The sequence below is a fragment of the Aspergillus ibericus genome, assembly GCF_003184845.1.
Source record: "Aspergillus ibericus CBS 121593 unplaced genomic scaffold BO80scaffold_4, whole genome shotgun sequence".
NCBI lineage: Eukaryota > Fungi > Ascomycota > Eurotiomycetes > Eurotiales > Aspergillaceae > Aspergillus > Aspergillus ibericus.
Window position 1 is genome coordinate 446,236 of NW_020292102.1, and position 20,286 is coordinate 466,521.

The 20,286-nt window shown below is 36.7% G+C and overlaps 4 protein-coding genes across 4 annotated transcripts; 3 read left to right on the forward strand and 1 right to left on the reverse strand.

Moving 5' to 3' along the window:
• Positions 1–8,321: 8,321 nt before the first annotated feature.
• BO80DRAFT_346463 (WD domain protein) lies at positions 8,322–10,075 on the forward strand (the record flags this gene model as incomplete). The annotated part of the gene is made up of 2 exons (XM_025715368.1): positions 8,322–8,485; positions 8,554–10,075. The coding sequence occupies 2 exons, from the start codon at positions 8,322–8,324 to the stop codon at positions 10,073–10,075; spliced, it is 1,686 nt and encodes a 561-aa protein (XP_025579336.1).
• Positions 10,076–12,870: 2,795 nt separating this feature from the next.
• Positions 12,871–15,197, reverse strand: BO80DRAFT_499239 (YdiU domain protein; the record flags this gene model as incomplete). Its single annotated transcript, XM_025724178.1, has 5 exons — positions 12,871–13,162; positions 13,220–14,325; positions 14,360–14,528; positions 14,580–14,644; positions 14,738–15,197. 5 exons carry the CDS (start codon positions 15,195–15,197, stop codon positions 12,962–12,964), a joined length of 2,001 nt encoding a protein of 666 aa, XP_025579337.1. The 3' UTR covers positions 12,871–12,961.
• Positions 15,198–15,681: 484 nt separating this feature from the next.
• Positions 15,682–16,709, forward strand: BO80DRAFT_451954 (Aldo/keto reductase; the record flags this gene model as incomplete). The annotated part of the gene is made up of 7 exons (XM_025721916.1): positions 15,682–15,744; positions 15,829–15,844; positions 15,904–16,040; positions 16,222–16,311; positions 16,352–16,409; positions 16,486–16,593; positions 16,633–16,709. The coding sequence occupies 7 exons, from the start codon at positions 15,682–15,684 to the stop codon at positions 16,707–16,709; spliced, it is 549 nt and encodes a 182-aa protein (XP_025579338.1).
• A 1,110-nt stretch (positions 16,710–17,819) lies between these two features.
• On the forward strand, positions 17,820–20,255 carry BO80DRAFT_346398 (uncharacterized protein; the record flags this gene model as incomplete). The annotated part of the gene is made up of 3 exons (XM_025715363.1): positions 17,820–18,397; positions 18,479–18,736; positions 18,821–20,255. 3 exons carry the CDS (start codon positions 17,820–17,822, stop codon positions 20,253–20,255), a joined length of 2,271 nt encoding a protein of 756 aa, XP_025579339.1.
• Between the last annotated feature and the right edge of the window lie 31 nt (positions 20,256–20,286).

A 20,286-nucleotide genomic window follows, 5' to 3' on the forward strand; every position in this document is an offset into this window, starting at 1 on the left:
TAGATACTAATAATATTTAATTATCTAATATAATATTATGACTCATTAATTTCTTTATTCTAATATTAATATAATATATACAGAACTCCACCAATATAATAAATAAACTTTTCTATATTTATTATTAAAAAATATAAATTTTATTATATAGATTGCGGCAATGACTGTCTTATTTTAAAAAATTATAAATATAATTTATAAATATTTTTCTAATATTTTAACATTCTTTAATAATAATTTAGAAAATAAAAAAAATAGAGAAGAAATAGTAATAATTGAAAAAATTTAAATTATTTATAATAGTTTTCCTATGCATATCTCTGCTATTTAATAAATTTATTAATATCTAATATTTTATTAATATTTCAGTATTAGCTCAGAGATATTACTAGCTAGATATATATAAATATTTCTTATTATCTTATATAAGATAATATAATATATTTTTTAACGTATTTAACCCATAGTTAGGAGAATTGAGAAAAAATTATATAATTTAATATATTCGTAATATATATATCTAGTATAAAAATTATTTAGTAATAATTTTTTATAATTTTATTAATTTTAATAATTTTTAATATTTTTTTTAATAATCTTTAATATATTTTTATATATTAGTTATATTTTTACTAGAGATCCATTAGTTGTATTTACTAGGCTATTTTTTCTATTTAATTAAATAGTAATTTTAATTATTATATTATTAGTAATTCTTGATTTTTTTAATTTCTTATTCTTCCTTATTATTTAGCTTTAATATTAGTAGTATTTTTTTATAATCTATATTAATATTCTACGGCTTTAATAATAAGATATAAAATATATTATAGATTTATCTATATTTATTAAATAAATATAAGTGATATGCCTGTAATCTAATCTATTTTAAAATTTAAAAAAATCTTATAAATTTTAGAACTAGCTTTCTTAATCTCTTAAACTATAGGTTTTAAATTAATAATTTAATTAAATCTCTTTCTTTAAAGTAAAATAGCTTTTTATACTTATTATAGTGTTTTTTTTACTTTTTTATAACTATTTGCCATATTTTTTAAAGTTATTTTTTTATTTATTTAAATTTTTTAATTTTATTTTATATAGCTAAAATCTTTTACTATTAAAAATCGTCCTCGATTCTGATATGGAAATCTAGTAAATAATTATAAAAAATTTTATTAGATAGTTATCTAGTAGTTATATTATTTATATTATTATAAATAAATTAAGTAATTAGCAATATTATAATCTAATTTATAGAAAATTAAATAAAATAATATTTTAAGTAATATTTTAAGATTTAGTTCATTCTTTCTGTTTAACTATTAATTTGTGAATAAAACGCGGTAGAAAATCTTAAGATTATATAATTATTATAGCTTAAATCTGACTAAAATTTATTAGTAAATATTAAACTTTAATTAAATATAATTTTATTAAAGGATCTGAATACTAGTTTAACTCATTGATGGAAGAATTCAGTTAGATTTAAAATTATTATAATTAATAAAATAATAAAAAAAAATAATATTTTAAAAATTAGTTAATGATAATAAGGATAAAATTAATAATTTATTTATATTAGATAATTAGAGATAATCTTATAATAAAATCTATTAATAATTCTGTAAAGGGACGGGAAGAAATTAATAATAATTTAAAATTATTATATAATTAATATTTTAAAATTATATTACTTTAATATATTAAATAAATTTAAATATATTTAATTATATTTTTATGTAATTTATTCTAGTGGAATTTTCTATATAATAATATTTTTATTTAAATTTTTTTAAAGTATTTTATTAATAGATTATTATAATATAGACAGATAAATATTTAATATAATATTTTAAAAAATGGAATATAAAAACAGTCTTTAAAATAAATATAATTAATAACTTTAATAATCTAATACTTTTAATTTAATTATTTTTATTAAATAGTAAATTTTTACTATTAAATTTCTAAATCTTTATTTTATAAACGCAAGATTATTTTTTAAAACTTAGAATTATATTTATTTAAGTATAGAACTTTTATAGTATATATATATGTCACTATAAATTAAAGAATAAATTTTTTTTAAAATAAATTCTTTTAAGTAATTTAATTAGTTATTTCTATACTAGTTTAACCATTAGAGTTTTTTGAGCTTAATATTATATAAATATCAAATCTAGGGTAACCCTATATATCTTAAAATTTAAATTAGGATTTTATATTTATTAAATCTTTAATTATTAGAAATAATATATCTATGAAATATTTTTAAATTAGGATTAAAAATTCTTTTTAAAAAATAGATTTTATCTAGAACCTAGCAGGCACTCTAGAAGATCTATCTATTAAATTTAATTTTTCTATTTTATATTTAATAATAAAATTAAAAAAAATTAAAATTATAAGTTATTAGATTTATTTTTTATTAACTCTAGTCTAATATATGAATAATTATAAGTTTAAATAATTAGATAGGATCTTAATTATTTAAAAAATATTCTCGAGATATTATTATTATTATTTAAAGAAGTAAATAATAATAAATAATTTCTAGTTTAAAATATTATAATTTAATTCAGCACTAAAGAATTTACGAAATTAAAAAATAACTAGATAGAATATACTCTTATTATTAGATTAGAATAAGATTTTACTTATTCCTTTCTTAGATGTATCTATTTCTAAATATTAAGATTTTATAAGATTAAAATATATTAATAAAAATGCTTGCTAAAAGGTAATAATTAGATAGTAAAAAACTATTTATTTATATAGATTTAATTAGATTTTTTCTAATTTTTATCTATTAACTGCTCTATAGAGTAAAGAAATAAGAGATAATATAATATAAAAATAATTTTAGATAAACTATTAATAAAAATTATAAAATCCTAAGAAAACTTAGATATTATAATAATTTTTAAGTAATAACTATAAAATAATATTATTTATTTAGTAAGGATCTATAAATATACTATTAATATTAATAATATATTTTAGAAATTTGACTTGCAATTAGTAAAATAAATATTTTAATAATTTTATATAAAATTCAGTCTCTTGAAATCTTTTTAATATTTAATAAATATATCTTATATAGGATTCTCTATCTAATAAAAAAATAAAAATATTATCTAAATATACTATATAAAAGTCATTAAAAAGCCCACGGAGTGTAGTATATATATAATTTTAAAAAATTATTAAAATATTAATTAATCTAAATAACATGATTATATACTTAAAATAATTATATTAAATATAAAATATAGTCTTCTATTTATTTTTTTTTAATATGAATTCAGTAGTAGGCATTCTTAATATTAATCTTTAAAAAGTATTTACTATTTGAAACTCTGTTAAGGATCTCTAAAATAAGAGATAAAGAATAGTAATTTTTAATAAAAATTTTATTAAGATTCCTGTAGTCTACATAAAGATATAAATTATTATTTTTTTTTAGTATAAAGAGAATAGAAGCTCCCACAGGACTCTTAGAAAACTATATTCAACCTAATTTTAGGTTTTTCTTAATATATTTCTATAAGGCTTTAAGTTTAGCTTCTAAAAGAGAATATATAAGACCATATAAAGATATTTTATTAAATTTAAAATTAATAACGTGGTCTGCAGGGCTATAAAAAATAACTATTAAAAAAAATTTATAGAAAAAATATCATAGAATTAATAAAGTTTGATTAGTAATAATTCTAGATTTAATAATAAATTATAAAATTTTTTCTTAAATAGCTAGATATCTTCAGGAAACTTAACAACAGTATATATTTTTATTAAATTTTAAATTACTTTAGTGAATTTAGTAGCAGAAAGAAAAGAAATAGATAGTATACTAAATTACTATAGATAATTTTATGCTAATAAAGTGATGTATAAATCTTAAAATATAATTATAAATAGTAAAATAGAACTATCATTTAATTAAAAGTTTTTATTAATTTTTATATAATATTATTTAAAAGTTCAAGTACTTTTTTATAAATTAATAATAATAATAGAAACTTTCTATATACTATAAATAGAAATACTAAGTTAATTAATTACTTTAATTTTAGGTGCGGTGACTGGAGTATATTAAAGTTTATAAATCTTAATAAATTAATAACTAATAATATCTATCTCAGTGTAACTATTTAGGTCTATAAAGATTTTAAGACTATTTTAAATATAAATAGAAATATAAAAATAATAAATAATCTCTATTATAAATAAGAGAGTTAAAATTATAAGATTTATTTTAATTCTTCTACTTTTTTCTCTGGCTCTGATAAAAATTAATAGACTTTAGTAAATTAGATCTTTCTACTTTTAATAAAATAATAATTTATAAAATACTAAATATTATTATATATAAAGTATTATAATTATTTACCAGTCTTTTTAATAGGATTTTTCTTATAATTTAAAATATTATCTATAACAGGTTTATTATCATGATAAATCAAAATCTGTTTATGTGGTCTGTAATTATTAAATTAATTATTATTATATTTATATTTTTTTTATTATTCTATAATTTATAGTAATAAATAGTAGTAAATACTATTTTCTCTTATTCTTCAGGTAGGTACGGAACATATTCTTAAATATAATAATTTAGATCCGGTAGTAGTTTAGTAAAATATAATAAAATTCTTTTTTTCTTAGTCTAACGAGGAAAATATTACTTTAGAATATTAAAATAAGTATAAAATTATCTTAGATCTTAACTATATTACTAGTAAGCTCGTTTAAATTAAATTATAGTATCTAATTAAAAAGTAGTAATATTTTAAATTAAAATAAAAATCTAATCTTTAAATTAAAGTTATAATTTTTTAAATAATTATTTCTCTTCCAGATTCTTATTATTAGTAAAATAATATTATCTTTACTTACTTATATATTAGGTCTATGTAGCTAATAATAATAAAAATTTTATATTTTTTAATAAAAAATTTTTTAGAAATTTTTTAAAATATATATTCTAGGTTGGTAATCTATTTCTAATATTTCTAGAAATTAAAATTTAATATAAAATAAAGAATATTTTTAAATTTAATTTCTCCTTTTTCCTTATCAGATTTGGTAGAAGATCGAGAATATTTAGATAATATTTTACTAGGAAAATAATTTCTCTAGAAATGGACTATTTTTTATTATAAATTATTAGTTTACTCTAACTAATGAACATAATTTTTTAACTATTAAATTTCTTTAATAGTAGAAATAGTATTTAATAATAATTTTAAATTAGTTTAGTTATTAATTAATTTTATTTTTTTATAATTTTTAAGAGGTGGTATTTTCCTTAAATAATTAAAAAAAAGAATTAGAATATAATAGAATTTACTTATTAAAATAAAAAGCCTATTAACTAGGTAAGGAACTAGCTATTAAATATATAGAATTCTACTAGTAATAATAATATAGTCTATATCTATATAAAAAAACTAATTCTTAGAGGATTAGTAATCCAATACTAATAAATATTATTTTATAGTAGATGAAAAGATCCTGAACTACTACTAATAACCTTATAATTACTATAACTATTCTAGTACGTCACCCGAAAGCCCTAGGTTATATTGATTAGGCTACTATAAGACCAGGATATTGGTCAGGCTGGTACTAATAAAATAAAATCTTTATTTAAACCATTCTATTATAGAGGCGTAAACTATTATTTTTTTTTAATATAAAAAAGATAGAAGCTCCCGCAGGACTTTTAAAGAATTATATTTAATTTAATTTTAGATTTTTCTTAATGTATTCCTGTAAGACTTTAAGTTTAATTTTTAAAAGAAAATATATAGGACTATATAAAAATATTTATATTAGATTTAAGATTAATAACATAGTCTGCAGGGCCATGAGGAGATAATTATTAAAAAAAATTTATAAAAAAAATATCATAGAACTAATAAAATTCGATTAATAATAGTTTTAAATTTAATAATAAATTATAAGATTCTTCCTTAAGTAGCTAGATATCTTTAGAAAGCTTAATAATAACATATATTTTTACTAAATTTTAAATTACTCTAGTAAATTTGGTAGTAGAAAGAAAAGAAATAAATAATATATTAAATTATTATAGATAATTTTATACTAATAAGATAATATATAGATTTTAAAGTGTAGTTATAGATAGTAGAATAAAATTATTATTTAATTAAAAATCTTTATTAATTTTTATATAATATTATTTAAAAATTTAAATACTTTTTTATAAATTAGTAGTAGTAATAGAAACTTTCTATATACTATAAATAAAAATATTAAATTAATTAATTACTTCAATTCTAAATATAATAACTAGAGTATATTAAAGTTTATAAATTTTAATAAATTAATAATTAATAATATTTATTTCAGCGTAATTATTTAAATCTATAAAGATTTTAAGATTATTTCAAATACGAATAAGAACATGAAAATAATAAATAATTTTTACTATAAATAAAAAAATTAAAATTATAAGATCTATTTTAATTTCTTTATTTTTTTCTCTAGCTCTGATAAAAACTGATAGACTTTAATAGATTAAATTTTTTTACTTTTAATAAAATAACAGTTTGTAAGATATTAAATATTATTATATATAATATATTATAATTATTTATTAATTTTTTTAATAAATTTTTTTTTATAATTTAAAGTATTGTCCACAACAGGTTTATTATTATAATAAATTAAAATCTATTTATGTGGTCTGTAATTATTAGATTAATTATTATTATATTTATATTTTTCTCTATTATTCTATAACTTATAATAATAGGTAGTAATAGATACTATTTTTTTTTATTCTTCAGATAAGTGCGGAACGTATTTTTAAATATAATAATTTAAATCTAATAATAGTTTAATAAAGTATAATAAAATTTTTTCTTTTTCAGTCTAATAAGGAAAATATTACTCTAGAATATTAAAATAAATATAAAATTCTCTTAGATCTTGACCGTATCACTAGTAAGCTTGTTTAAGTTAAACTATAGTATTTAATTAAAAAATAATAATATTTTAAATTAAAATAAAAATCTAGTTTTTAAATTAAAACTATAATTTTTTAAATAATTATTTCTCTTCTAGATTTTTATTATTAATAAAATAATACTATTTCTATTTATATACTAAGTCCATGTAATTAATAACAATAAGAATCTTATATTTTTTAATAGAATATTTTTTAGAAGCTTTTTAAAATATATATTTTAAGTTAGTAATCTATTCCTAATATTTCTAGAGATTAAAATTTAATATAAAGTAAAAAATATCTTTAAACTTAATTTTTTTTCCTTATCAGATTCAGTGGAAGATTAAGAATATTTAAATAATATTTTATTAGAAAAATAATCTCTCTAGAGATAGATTATTCTCTATTATAAATTATTAACTTATTCTAACTAATAAATATAATCTTCTAATTATTGGATTTCTTCAACAGTAAAAATAATATTTAATAATAGTTTTAAATTAGTTCAGTCGCTGACTGATTTTATTTTTTTACGATTTTTAAAAGATAGCATTTTCCTTAGATAGTTAAGAAAGAAGAATTAAAATATAATAAAATCTACTTATCAGGATAGAAGATTTATTAACTAGATAAAAAATTAGCTATTAAATATATAAAATTCTACTGGTAATGACAATATAGCTTATATCTATATAAAAAGACTAATCTTTAAAAAATTAGTAGTCCAACACTAATAAATATTATTTTATAATAGATAAGGAGATCCCGAACCGCTATTAATGATTTTATAATTATTATAACCATCCTAGTACGTCACCCGAAAGCCCCGGGTCATACTGACTGGGCTACTATAGGACTAGGACATCGGTCAGGCCGGTGTTGATAAGATAAAACCTCTATCTGAACTGTTCTATCACAACAACATCTGAGTAAGACTTACACCTTTACATAGTATTCAGGACTAGTAGCTATTTAAATAGTAAAGCTAAGTAAGTTATATATACAGCTTCATTAGGTGAGATTAACCAATCCAATAGACTTTATATTAATTCTGCCGGCAGTAAACACCAAAAAATTGCATTTGCAGGATGGCCGCTATTAACCGCCGTAGACTCGTTGCCGATTACCTCGGCACGTGCCGTATCGTCTGGACGATCAATCTGACCATACATACCGTATCAAGCGCCCTCAGATAAGCCCTCGCCCTGACATGCACTACTACTAGTGTCAACTTCATTTTCAAGCGTGCGCCCATCGCTCCAACACTGGCCTGTGTAGCCAGTCGTGTTGAGTTCCATGACTGGTATTTTTGCCCACGCATCGCCTATTCAGTCACAGAATGTCGAAAAGGAGCTATATTGATGATCCACTGATCCCACATCCACCAAAGCGTCCCCGCACGATTCCCAGAGATCATGTCGATCAAATATCCAGCCTAAGTGACGAGCTTCTAATCCATATACTGTCATTTCTTCCTATTCCATCTTTGCTTGCCTGTCAACAGTATGTTATCCACAGTCAAACTACAGACAGACTACCGACTTCACAGCTCACTGCTTCTCCATGCATAGACTATCACGCCGATTCCATGCCTTAGCTGGAGACGCGGAACTCTGGAAAAGGCAGTACTACTCTCGATGGGTACGACCTCGAGCACGTCGGTTGGCTAACGCTAGGCGTACCCTTTTCTCGCACCCTGAAATCGAATATTCGCCCAGAGTTTCAACCTGGCTGGACCATGGTCACTTGGCAAAGGAGGGAATGTCCACAAACTGGAAAAGACAGTATCGTCTGAGACACAATTGGTCACGGGGTGTTTGCCGGGTCACTGAAATAGAATTTCCTCAATCGCCGCGTCGACAGATGCTGGTAAGCTTTTGTGCTGGTATTGTATTCACAGCGGATTCGGATCATGGGTTAAGGGCTTGGCCCGCCGAGAAACCCGAACATTGTCTAGCGAGGATTCCTTTGGCAAACTCGCCGTCGCCAGCATTCCCTGCTCCTACAGCAATGGCGGCGGCGAGCGGCCCACAGCAGGGCCTCGTCGATGTTACACTTGGTTTTGAAGATGGCCGTTTCAACATCTATACTCTGGACACAACTACCTTGCGGCTGGGAGTACGCTTTTCCTGCGTTGAATGTGCCGATGGAGCCATCTCTACAATGGCTTCATGCTTTCCTTTCCTTCTTTTAGTCTCTGAACATAAGGTTCTATCTTTGTATGAAACAAAACAAGACATGGATGGCGCTGGCGGGTTATTAGCCCCACGCCTACTAACGTCCCTGAAGGCAGACAGTATCTTGGAACCAATATCGCTATCGATTCGTGCTACGGGTCCCAAAATAATAACATCTATAGTGTACAGTTTTTACCATATTGGATGTGGTTGGTCACTAGGAATTCAAGAATTGCAATTCGGCTTGGATGGTCAACAAATAAGTTCGCGGCTCGCTACCACAGCGGATTGTCACTATTCCACGGTATCACCGGGTTTTCGCAGCAGGTCAAAAATGGGGTTTCGCTCCGCCTCATATGGGACAGGTCCGGGAAGCAGGCAAAATACCACACAATCCGGACCTTCAATATCACACCACGAGCCTCCGACTTCAGTGTCCTACTCTCACCCTTATCTTTTGACTTCCCATGCGGACAATACCTTGACCGTATATCTTGTGGTCTCTACTTCAACAAGCCTTTCCGTGAAAGGCTGCCAGCGTCTCTGGGGGCATACATCCTCGGTCTCAGCGGTGCAGGTTAGCGATCGCGGCAAGGCAGTTTCGGTCAGTTCCAGAGGAGATGATATCAGGATATGGGAACTTGAGTCGCTGGTCTCTTCGCTTGGGGGACAAAAAGCATTAAGAGATGGGAACAGCATCAGAATCAGCCCCGAAAACAGACTAGGTCGGCGACACGATGGCCTTGGCATGGTGCCAGAGGCATCCCTTGGTGAAGCCAATGCAGCCCGGTCGATCGATATTCCCCACAGATTAGCTAGGATGCGCGGTTGTCTTGGCTTTGACGATGAGCGAGTTCTTCTGCTTCGAGAGAAGACAGCTTGGACACAGATGCTCGAATGTTATGACTTCACGTGAGGTAACAAAAAGAGAAGAAAAGGTTCGTTATTGGAGACAGTCAATACCGAGTAGATACCACATATAAGGCCTAAACCGGTGAAAGGGACATTCGCTGCCAGTTGCTGTATTGGTCGTATATTAGTGCTCTTGTTACATATACGATGCAACACGAACAAGCAGTAAAGGAAAGAACCGAGGAATTGCCCGTAATATTCTGGATCGCCATGGAAAATCACAGGTGCAACCAAGGTGCCCGGCCCGGAGGACCTTGGGAGGAAGTTTCAAGAGTAGCGAGACATAGTTAAAAGCTCTGGCAGCCCGAATTCCAGGCCGGCTATCTTCCAATTTCCCTCCTATATGGCCATGCGAGATGCGTGTCGTCGCTTGACACAACCCATCTGTTGATCGATTGCCACGTTGTCAACCCTTTAGATATGAGAGAGGGCGCCACATATACCTGCCTCTTGAGGATCCTAGCCATGCTGTTAGACCGTTCTTTTTCCTGGTAGGGCTGTTGCCTGTGACCAATGTCCCTCCGCTCGATGTATGACAGTCTCGTGTACTTGGGGCCCACGAAAGCCGTCTGTCACGGCTGCTGCTGTTGCCACATGTGGCACATAGGCGGATCACGAAACATCGACCGGAAAAGCTACATAAGAGCAGCTACAGTGAAGAGGATTTGAAATCCAGGATCAAGCCCAAAATGGGCCGACATTAGGGAAGGGGCGCTGCAAGCGGGAAGCTGGTGTTGTGTGTTGCGGACTTGCGGTTTCCCGGCGTTAAAGCCCTGCAGGAACCACGGGAAGCGCTCCCCCGCACCGAGTGTCCGCATATCTGATTATTTTCTTATTATTATCGGCACTAAGCAGAAATCCCTACCTAAATTTCTGATCGCCCAGTTTCCACCCCCTCTCAACCTCACCCGGCTTCACCAACTTCTTTCTACCAGTTTCATCTGATTCCTATTCACAATGAGTTTCCAAGCTGGAGGTCGTGGCTGCTTCAACTGTGAGTCTCTCCCTCTATTTCTCTGCTGTTCATCCCGGAGCCTTCGATTTTGGCATACACCCTGTGTGCTTTCTTCCTGCAGCTCGAACAGGCTCTCAAAAAATGAAAAATTTAAATAGCGACTTTTTGCCATGATTACCCCATAGAGCTTTTCCCTGTTTTCGGTCAAACATGGGATTCCTTAGCCCTCCATCATCACCTGGCGCTTCATTTGTCCTGAATCGAATGATCCTTCTGTCAGTATCTGGGCAGAAGGAAGACTGGAATTAAAGAAGAAAGCTAACAGATCTTCGTTGGTTTTAGGCGGTGATGCTTCACACCAGGTAAACATAGCCCTGTCGCCATTTTCTCCCACGCGGAACCCCAATCAGCTTTTTGATGCTCCCCTCACATCATGGTTTGGCAACATTCTAATTTCTGCAGGCCCGTGACTGTCCCAAGAAGGGAACTCCTACCTGGTATGCTTAATCTACACTGCCAACTTCCCTCTAACGTGAACATTATTGACTAAGCTTGCTAGTTACAACTGTGGTGGTATGTCTTGTCCCTTGATCTTGTCTATTCACGCATGCCCACTTCCCCTTGGAGTTTCTTCCCTACCTCTCGTGCTGTCTTCCTCTTGTTTGTTTCAGTCACGCACATTCCGTTCATTCCCAGCTACACCGTTCTAACTGGACTAATGAAACATGGCAGGGCAGGGACATGTCAGTAAGTTGATTACCTAACCCCCCCGCTACCTTCGCGTGGGAAATACTAAGAGTCCGATCCACTAGGCCGCGAATGCACTGTAGCGCCCAAGGAGAAGTCCTGCTACCGCTGTGGTGGCGTGGGTCACATCTCTCGTGAATGCCAGGCAAGCCCCGCCGAGGGTTACGGTGCCGGTGCCCCTACCGGTGGCCAGGAGTGCTACAAGTGCGGCCGGGTCGGCCACATCGCTAGGAATTGCCCGCAGAGCGGCAGCTATGGTGGTGGATTTGGTGGCCGTCAGCAGACGTGCTATTCTTGCGGCGGTTTCGGCCACATGGCTCGTGACTGCACCAATGGCCAGAAGTGCTACAACTGTAAGCTACCGCGTCTTTCAGCCCCATGTCACACCCATGAGCACTAACAATGCATCTCTAGGCGGAGAGGTTGGACATGTCTCCCGTGACTGTCCTACTGAGGCCAAGGGTGAGCGGGTGTGCTACAACTGCAAGCAACCTGGACACGTCCAAGCTGCCTGCCCTAACTAATAAGTTGGACTGCATGCTGTATCGTTTGTCTTCTGTCGCGCTATCATATGCAGGACCAGGATACGGGGATATTGTCCTTTATCGCGCCCTTCGTGATGACCCACAAGCTGTCCTCCCCGTTGTTCCTGATCCTATTGCACGACTCGGCTTACGAGCCTGTCTCTGATTGGCTTCCCCGGCCGGCTGACAAGATATCCAAAATGATATCCAGTTACCATGGAATCGAATGGATGACGCCCAGTCTTCCAAAAAACAAAATTGGGAAGATCGGTTCGTGAGACTGATAAGTGGTAGCCTAGGTTGCGGATGGGCAAATGTGTGAACTCTTGTGTAATGCGAAAAGAAACTTGTCCACAAAAACTAGCATATGAAAGCAATCTCAATCCACGGTTCCAAATTAGTCAAACTTATTTCTCGCTCGACCCATTTCTCACTCAGCAAACTATTTGAGGTTGTCCGCCATATCTACGAAAAGAAAGGGGGAACTCCCAAGGTGTCCGCGCTGTGTCTCCCCCACCACCCCGGGTTTTCTTTTTATCTTTTTTCTTGTTTTTGGTGGGCCAGAAAAAGAACGACCCAACAGCCGGCGTAAGGGCCATGTCAGATTCATCCGTATCTAACCTGATCTACCGGCGGGCAGTGTAGAAGGTTTCGAGCTTAGACTTCAGGAGCTGCAGCTGCACATCATGGCTCTCTTAAACTTCGGAACATCCCCACAAAAGCGCTCCTCTTCATCCCGGTCCTGCCCCCATTCATCATTGAACGGGTTAAGTGCCATGTTCATTATCCTTCCAAGGACTTCTCGATCTCCTCGGCGTTCCACGCGTTCAATAACTTCGTCGAGGATCCAGCCGCGTGGCAAAAACTGCGAAATGTCTAGAGTTAGCGTCATGAAACAGCGGCTAAGGGACCGATGAATTACCTTTGGATTTGTGGTCTGCATGAGCTTTTGTCTCTCTAAATCATGTTCAGGGCTCCAGTCCTCTATAATGCGATGTCTCCACTTGTCAAGCCAGTCTCCAACACGCTGCCTTGCGGAGTCCTCGGTGTATCCGATACCACCGAACCCCTCATTATGGAAGAAAATTGATGCTATCTCCTTCCTCATCTGCTCGGTCTCAATGTCCGCAAGTGACACATTGGAGAGCCTCCGGAAAAAATGATTGAAATCCAGCTCCAGAGCCTCTAACGTGTCAAGCAATTCCGAGAATAAATCTTGAAAGTCCGAATCTTTTTGGTTCTTCAAACCTAGTCTTTTGCTCATGAGGCGTTTATATTCATTTAGGAACACAATCCTAAACTCGTTGCCTGTCCGGTCAATAATATCTTGGGCACGCTGTATAGCAGCAGGCGCGGTCTCCTCTGTCAGGCCATCTCTTATAAATCCTTCCTTGTCGACATCATCTCCAGCACCAATGAGTTCTCCCAGAGACTCTCCAAGCCTAACCAAATTCCACCATATGATTGTCGGTTGGTTTTTGTACGAATATCTCAATAGATGGTCATCATGGTTAGGCGTATACTCCGGATCAAAGTTGTCCATGAAAGCGAATGGACCATAATCAAGCGAAAGGCCGTATATGGAAGTATTATCGGTGTTTAACACACCATTCATGAATCCATATGCTTGCCAGGCAGCAACGGTTTTGGCATTGCGCCGTGCAATCTCTCGGTATAGCCTTGCAAATCGATTTTCCTGCACACCCTGGTGCGCTTGAATTTGGTCCCAGGGAATTTGTCTCGAAGGATTGTCTACAGCATCAGAGGACTGGTTTTGATCCAATGATACCATAGCAGGCAAAGCCTCCCAACCCTGAAATACGTCTTCCGCAACGTATGTTGCCAGCTGCCTGATCAGGGCGCGGTCTCCACGTGCACGGAGGAGATCGAATGTCCCAATCCTTAGCCACGATTCAGCAAATCGGGCTACTATAGCACCAGGTTCAATGCGTTCCCGCAACACCTTCGATTGGGGCAATAGAGTGATAGCCAACGCTCGAGTGGTTGGGACACCCAGTGCAGACAGAGCTTAATTTAGAGTTAGCCCACAGAATATGCTCACAAAGTGGCAATGTGATACCTTCTGATACAACGTATTCTCTAATACTGGAGCGCAATACAGCTTTTCCATCGGCGAAGCGGGAATAAGGGGTCCGTCCAGCGCCTTTGAGTTGTAATTCGTAGCGGATATTGGTCCTCGGGTTTGTAGCTTCGAAAAGGCTAATTGCACGCTGGCAGACGTTAAGATTCAATGAAGCTCACGGCTAGAAGCAAACGCTTACTCCATCCCCAAGCTGCCCAGCCCACGAGCCGCTGCGTTTCGTCAACTCCGAGAACTGTGCTATACCTACTGCTGGGTGACATACAATTGCCATCCTAAGAGATATTAGTGGATACCAGACTTGGCTCGAGAGCTTCATAGGTCACCAATGCCTCTCACCTCCGTAACATTGCGCCCATGGGTATATACCCCCGACCTCTTCATCCCAACAAAAGTCATTCCCCGAAACCAACGCCTTAAATTGGGATGTAAGTTCTTCCCCAGACTTTAAACCAAGGTCTTCCATCGCTTTGGGACTGACTCCCAAAAGTTTACTCTCCTCTGCCGGCTCGGGCCTAACAAAGGTATAGAGCGCACCTCTCACCAGGCGTGGACCTAGAGCCTCACGAGGGGCTCGATGGGACGTCTCGGGGGTCTCAAAAGCCGGGTCAGATGGAAGCTTGGAGGTAAAGATATTGGACTTTGGGAGGCTTGCTAGCGAAAGCCGTCCATCGGTGGCGGATATTTGCGAGGCCATCTGGCTCCGACGGTGTTGAAGGTTCGGTGAGGAGTATAGGAGACTGCGAACCGACATAAAATGGGCGCGGAGAAGGCCAAACGGAGCCGTGTAGGAGCGCATGGAAGTCCCAATGCAGCAGGCGACTAGGGATCTACAAGTTGTACGGAGTAGTCGAGAGTAGTTTGACTTCACTATGAGATTATCAATCTACAAATTGACTTACATAAGTCAATCGCGAGGCGTAGTTAACCGGGACATGACATCATTCAGTTCCGCTTTACCATACGATACCTGATGGAAACTTAAAGAAAAATCCGCGCTGACCAGTTGGCATTTAAATTGACTGAACGAGGGTAGAACTCTTCCACCAAAATTTAGGGACATTGAAGTGCCTCGGGAGGCCCGTGACCGTCGACTCGCGTGAACGGCTGGTAATGCCATATTGGGTTGGATTGTACACTCGAAACGTGACTGCTCCGCCATGATGAGGTAGAGAGCGAACACAAATACATCATCCATTCTGTCGCCCGAGGAAGGAGACTACCGTCCTACCGCCGGGTCCCAACAGAAACGTCACCATCCAGCAACTACTCCGTCCGCAAATATGACCAAAACAATGAAAGCCATACAATTTGTCAAATGGAACGATGGGGCGAGTGTTCCCCAGGTAAGTTCAAGTGTACATACCCATTCCTGCTGCACTTGATCGTTGATGAGCAGCTCTCTCTAAAAACAATGATAAAGGAAGGAGCTTGGAAATGGCTGCGGTACAGCGTGGTATAAGAAGGAAGGAGATTCCCAGATTAACCCAGAGCTACTTACTTAGTGGACTCGATCACGGCCGCAATTCGACTGGGGTATCACCATCTCGATGGCGCCGAAATTTCTGGTACTGAAGCTGAACTTGGCCTTGCCATCCGAGAGAGCGGCGTAGAGCAAGAAAAGCTGTTTGCATCCAGTAAGGTGAGTGTAAATATCGCAGATATCCTCCAACTCAAGCTATAATGATTTGTCAGCAATCCCACCCAACCATAACTATCCTTCAATAATCCGATTATGTGATCTAGGGACTGATGGGTGCTGTACCCTAGGTATCTGATTTACTCGCCCTTTTTTATTTGCCAACACTGACAGCGATCTTCAGGAAGCTTGGGCTTCTATGGAGAGGGTGAAAGCTGCTGGAAAGGCGCGGTCAATCGGAGTCTTCAACTTCATGCAGGACCATCCGGAGGCCGTCTTGGAAGACGGCTACAGTCCCACCATCCATTAACCAGATTGAATTCTACCCCTATCTACGGTATGGCAAGTTACTCCAGTTCCATGAGAACCAAGGTATCATGGCCGCCAGCTACGGATCCCTGATACCCATCATTCGGTCAGGGGAGGGGTTTTGGCTATATCTAGCAAGAAAAGTATGCGGCCGGCGAAGGGGAGATCCTTCTGAGATGGGCTATGGACCGTGGCAGCATATCGATCACGCCCAGTAGCAAGGAATCCCCCTTCAGCAGTTATCTTCGTGCTTTGACCTTCCAGTTGACGTCCAGGTAAATTGAAGAGATATTAACTGTTGGTCAGCTGAAGCATTTCATGGCTTTCTGGCAGAAGAAATTTGCAGCAACCGATTGGTCTTGAGACTCGCCGGCCGGGCACCCCTGTATATCGGGCCATAGCCAACCGGGGCGCTGTGTGTATTTTGATCCGGTCTTGGAGCCACCAACTGTGATTCAAGGCCAATGAATTCCGTCGAATATTGTTTTTCAAAGACTTTACGGTGTAGTCGGGCTTAAAGAATGGGATTTCTTTGTCGACCGAAGTTTCTGTCTCAATACGGGAGGAGACAAAGAAAAGGAGTGGATGGAGTAGATGAAGAGATGAACATAGGTGAGAAACATAGAAAGGAAGAGCTTAGGACGGGACAAACCACTTCCATTTAAAGATCACAGGCCCGCGGGCTCTATAAGCAAGTAGATTACTGCCAAGAGTCTCCGCTTCGACCGTCGGCCAGCATCCCCAGTTGCGACTCCCCAACTCACACTCACTGTCGGACGGAAAGGCGATCCCACTTCCAGAGGAATCCCCTCAGTCCCCTCCTTTCCTTGGCCTCTTCCCTGTCGTCCCGCGCACATCAACGCTAGCGAGCCAGAGGCTCCTATCCTCTATCCTTATGGCCTCAGGCGCCCCATTCTAGCTCCGGCATACATTGGCTGTTTGTCGACGCTCGTCTGTGCAACAGATTGGGGCTGGTTCCTTATCGCGTTCCTAACTATAGGCCCATCTTGATATAACATATCTCATCCGCCAATATTGGGCCGGCTACTCTTGAGGAAATCCTGTCATACATGAACGCGCGTGTATGGTTTCACGGAATTTGTTATCTTTGGTTCTAAGGGTCAGACCGCAGCTTTGGAGACGGCCAACCTAAATAAGCGAGGCAAAAGAGGACTTAGGGTTGAAAAAGACGCATCGAGGAAAAGGGGAGGGCTCAGAAACAGTGAGGAAGCTAGCTGGAATAGCATTTCCAAACTATCACACTTGGTCGCTTCGCCTTTCCCCGGGAAGTCGGATGTTCTACGACCCTGGCAATTGAACCCCAAGCAGCGGAGCCACATGAAAGTGTTGGGAGCCAACTCCCTCCAGAGAGGCCAGAAGAGAAGGAGCCAGTACCTGGTATTCACCCTGTGGCCAAACTCGGAAAGAGCTTGCCCGCCATCGATCACATAGGCGCTTGATCAACGGACTGCAATGTCGGGGGACCAGCCCTCTCGCGTCGCGGATGATGAAATAAACCAACCCAAGTTCGCCAACCAACAGAAATATAACTCGGAGCAAATCTCGATCGACCAACGACTAAAGCGACTCAGGGAAGAAGTTCTCCCGTTTTACCCTTTCCTCCTCACTGTTCCTACTGATGTCCCTTTCCGCCTCGGGGGTCGCTTTGTCAACAACTGGGCAGTGAGTAATGACGGGCCATTCACGCCGGAGGAGCAACAGTTACAGTATATGACATTCCTCACGCATCACGAAGGAGATTCCTTGCTAGTGGCTGTGGGTGATTGGTCTGACGCGACAGGGAACGTCATGTCCGATCAGCGTCCTGGGGCCCAAAGTGCTGCAAGCACGCGATCAAACAACTCTGTAAAGAAGAAGATAAGTTTAAATGACTATAGGAATAAAAGGAAGAGCGGCGCCTCCGCTTCCCCTGTCAGTCATGAAATCACTAACCAAAGCGCCTCGGTACTTCTCTCTCCCGATTTGAACCAGCGAGCTGCTAAACCTAGCCTTGCTGGCAATGACTTGCAGAGGCCAGTGGAAAAGCCTCAGTCAGCCCAATTACGAGCCGTGGCCAACTCCGGAGGCATTGAGCGCAAACGCCCATTTGAATCTAATCACGAGCCTTTGAGGTTGCAACAAAAGGGCGCAATGCCCCCCAAGAAGCCAAGAACATCCCCCGACCCTTTGAAGGCCGACCGTCTGAAGGGGAACGGACTTCCTGCTCTTCTCTCACCGACCCTTCCTCCAACTTCAAGCAGCCCAAGACTACCTCGGCTATTGTCACCCACGCTTCCTCCAGACATCGAGAAGGAATTGGCCAGATTTGGCGAGGAGTTCTTGGGCTTGGGTTCATCGCAACCTGGTGGCGTCTCCAGTGTCGATGTATCGTCGGGATCCAAAGTGCAAAAGACCAAGTCTGCCGTCCACGCCTCTCCGCAGCTGGAGTTAACGACTACTTCTGGCTCGCATAGCAAACATCCCCACCATGGAAATGACAAACGCCCGCCCTCAAGTTCGGACTTATCGACTATCGACGCCTCTCTGGCCACAAAAGGAGAATTACATTCCCATACGGGACATGCGACACAACGATCAATCGGTTCACCGCCGGCTCAGCCGACTGCTTCGGCTAGGCCGCAACTAGTGAAATTAAAATATGGAAGATCGAACAGAAAGCGAATCGAGGCACTCCTTAAGTTTTCCGGTAAGAGGAAATCGGCCCCGCCAAGTTCACCCGTGAAGAATCCGCTAGATATCGAGTCCACCCACGCCTCGAAAGCTAGGCAAGCCGCGGCGAAGGCGCCTTCATCTGACCGTCAGGATCACAGCAAGTCACAGCGCTTGGACTGGAAAGGGAAACATATTTCGGCAACATCCACCTTAAGAGAGCACTTGAATGCTCCAGAAAAACCACAAACCCCCTTGCCTATTATTTCGAATCCAATAGTAAACCCACAAGACAGATTGAAACCGAGTTCGTTGACACCGCTGAAAGACTTGAAGTCTTCTACCAACCGATTGGATCCATCTAGCGGCAATGACGCGAGACCGTCTTCTTACCCAGCCGCTAAGCGCCTCGGAAATCCAGCTACACCTTCAAAAAGCTCGCCTCCGCCATCAAATAACATAGCTTCACGTCAATATGACCGTCGAGCTTGGAAGGATGAGAATCAAAAATACGCAAATTTGGGCCGTGAGTTAAAACATGCTGCGGAACGACACACAGCCAAAGATCACGTTACTGCCGTTGATGAAAAACTCGCGGCCGCCACAGCAATTGAGGCTATTCTTTGCTTCATTTTAGCATTTGTTGCTGATGATCAATTTAAAGCGCTATCTCGCCAAGCTGCAGACTCGTCTTCTTGGCTATCCATCCTCGCATATTGGCGTGTGGTACGAAAGAACAGTGCTCTCTATCCGCGACTACATAGTCTCTGTTCGATCCTCGGTGCTATCTCATATGATGCTATTCACGCGCTTGACCTTGAACGACTTGCTGCCACGCCCCTGCCCGGGGAGAACACACCTGTGCCCACTCCAGCAAGTGATGGAGATACCACTGCATCGGAAGAACATAAAAAGAACCGAAGAGAGCTTCTTGAGCTGAAGAGCCGGCTGCCGGAATGCTACAAGGAATCTCAGAGATTATGGCTTGAAGGCTCACGCGGTCTTTCTGAAGACGTTCTTGCTCGCGAATTCCCGAACACGTGGTCTAAGCGATCCAGGAATTTCTCGGAATTGGGGAAGCACCGCCTAAAAGCTGGCGATTATTCTGGCGAGTTCTTCTTGCCAGTTGGTCGGATCAATACCCCTCTAGAGATAATTCGGTTCAGTCATGCATTTCTGAGTGAGTGGTGCGTGAAGGAGGGTGTGCGATGGACTAGCCGACTTGGAGCTATAATGTGATGAATCAAATCATGCATTCCACTTTTCTGTT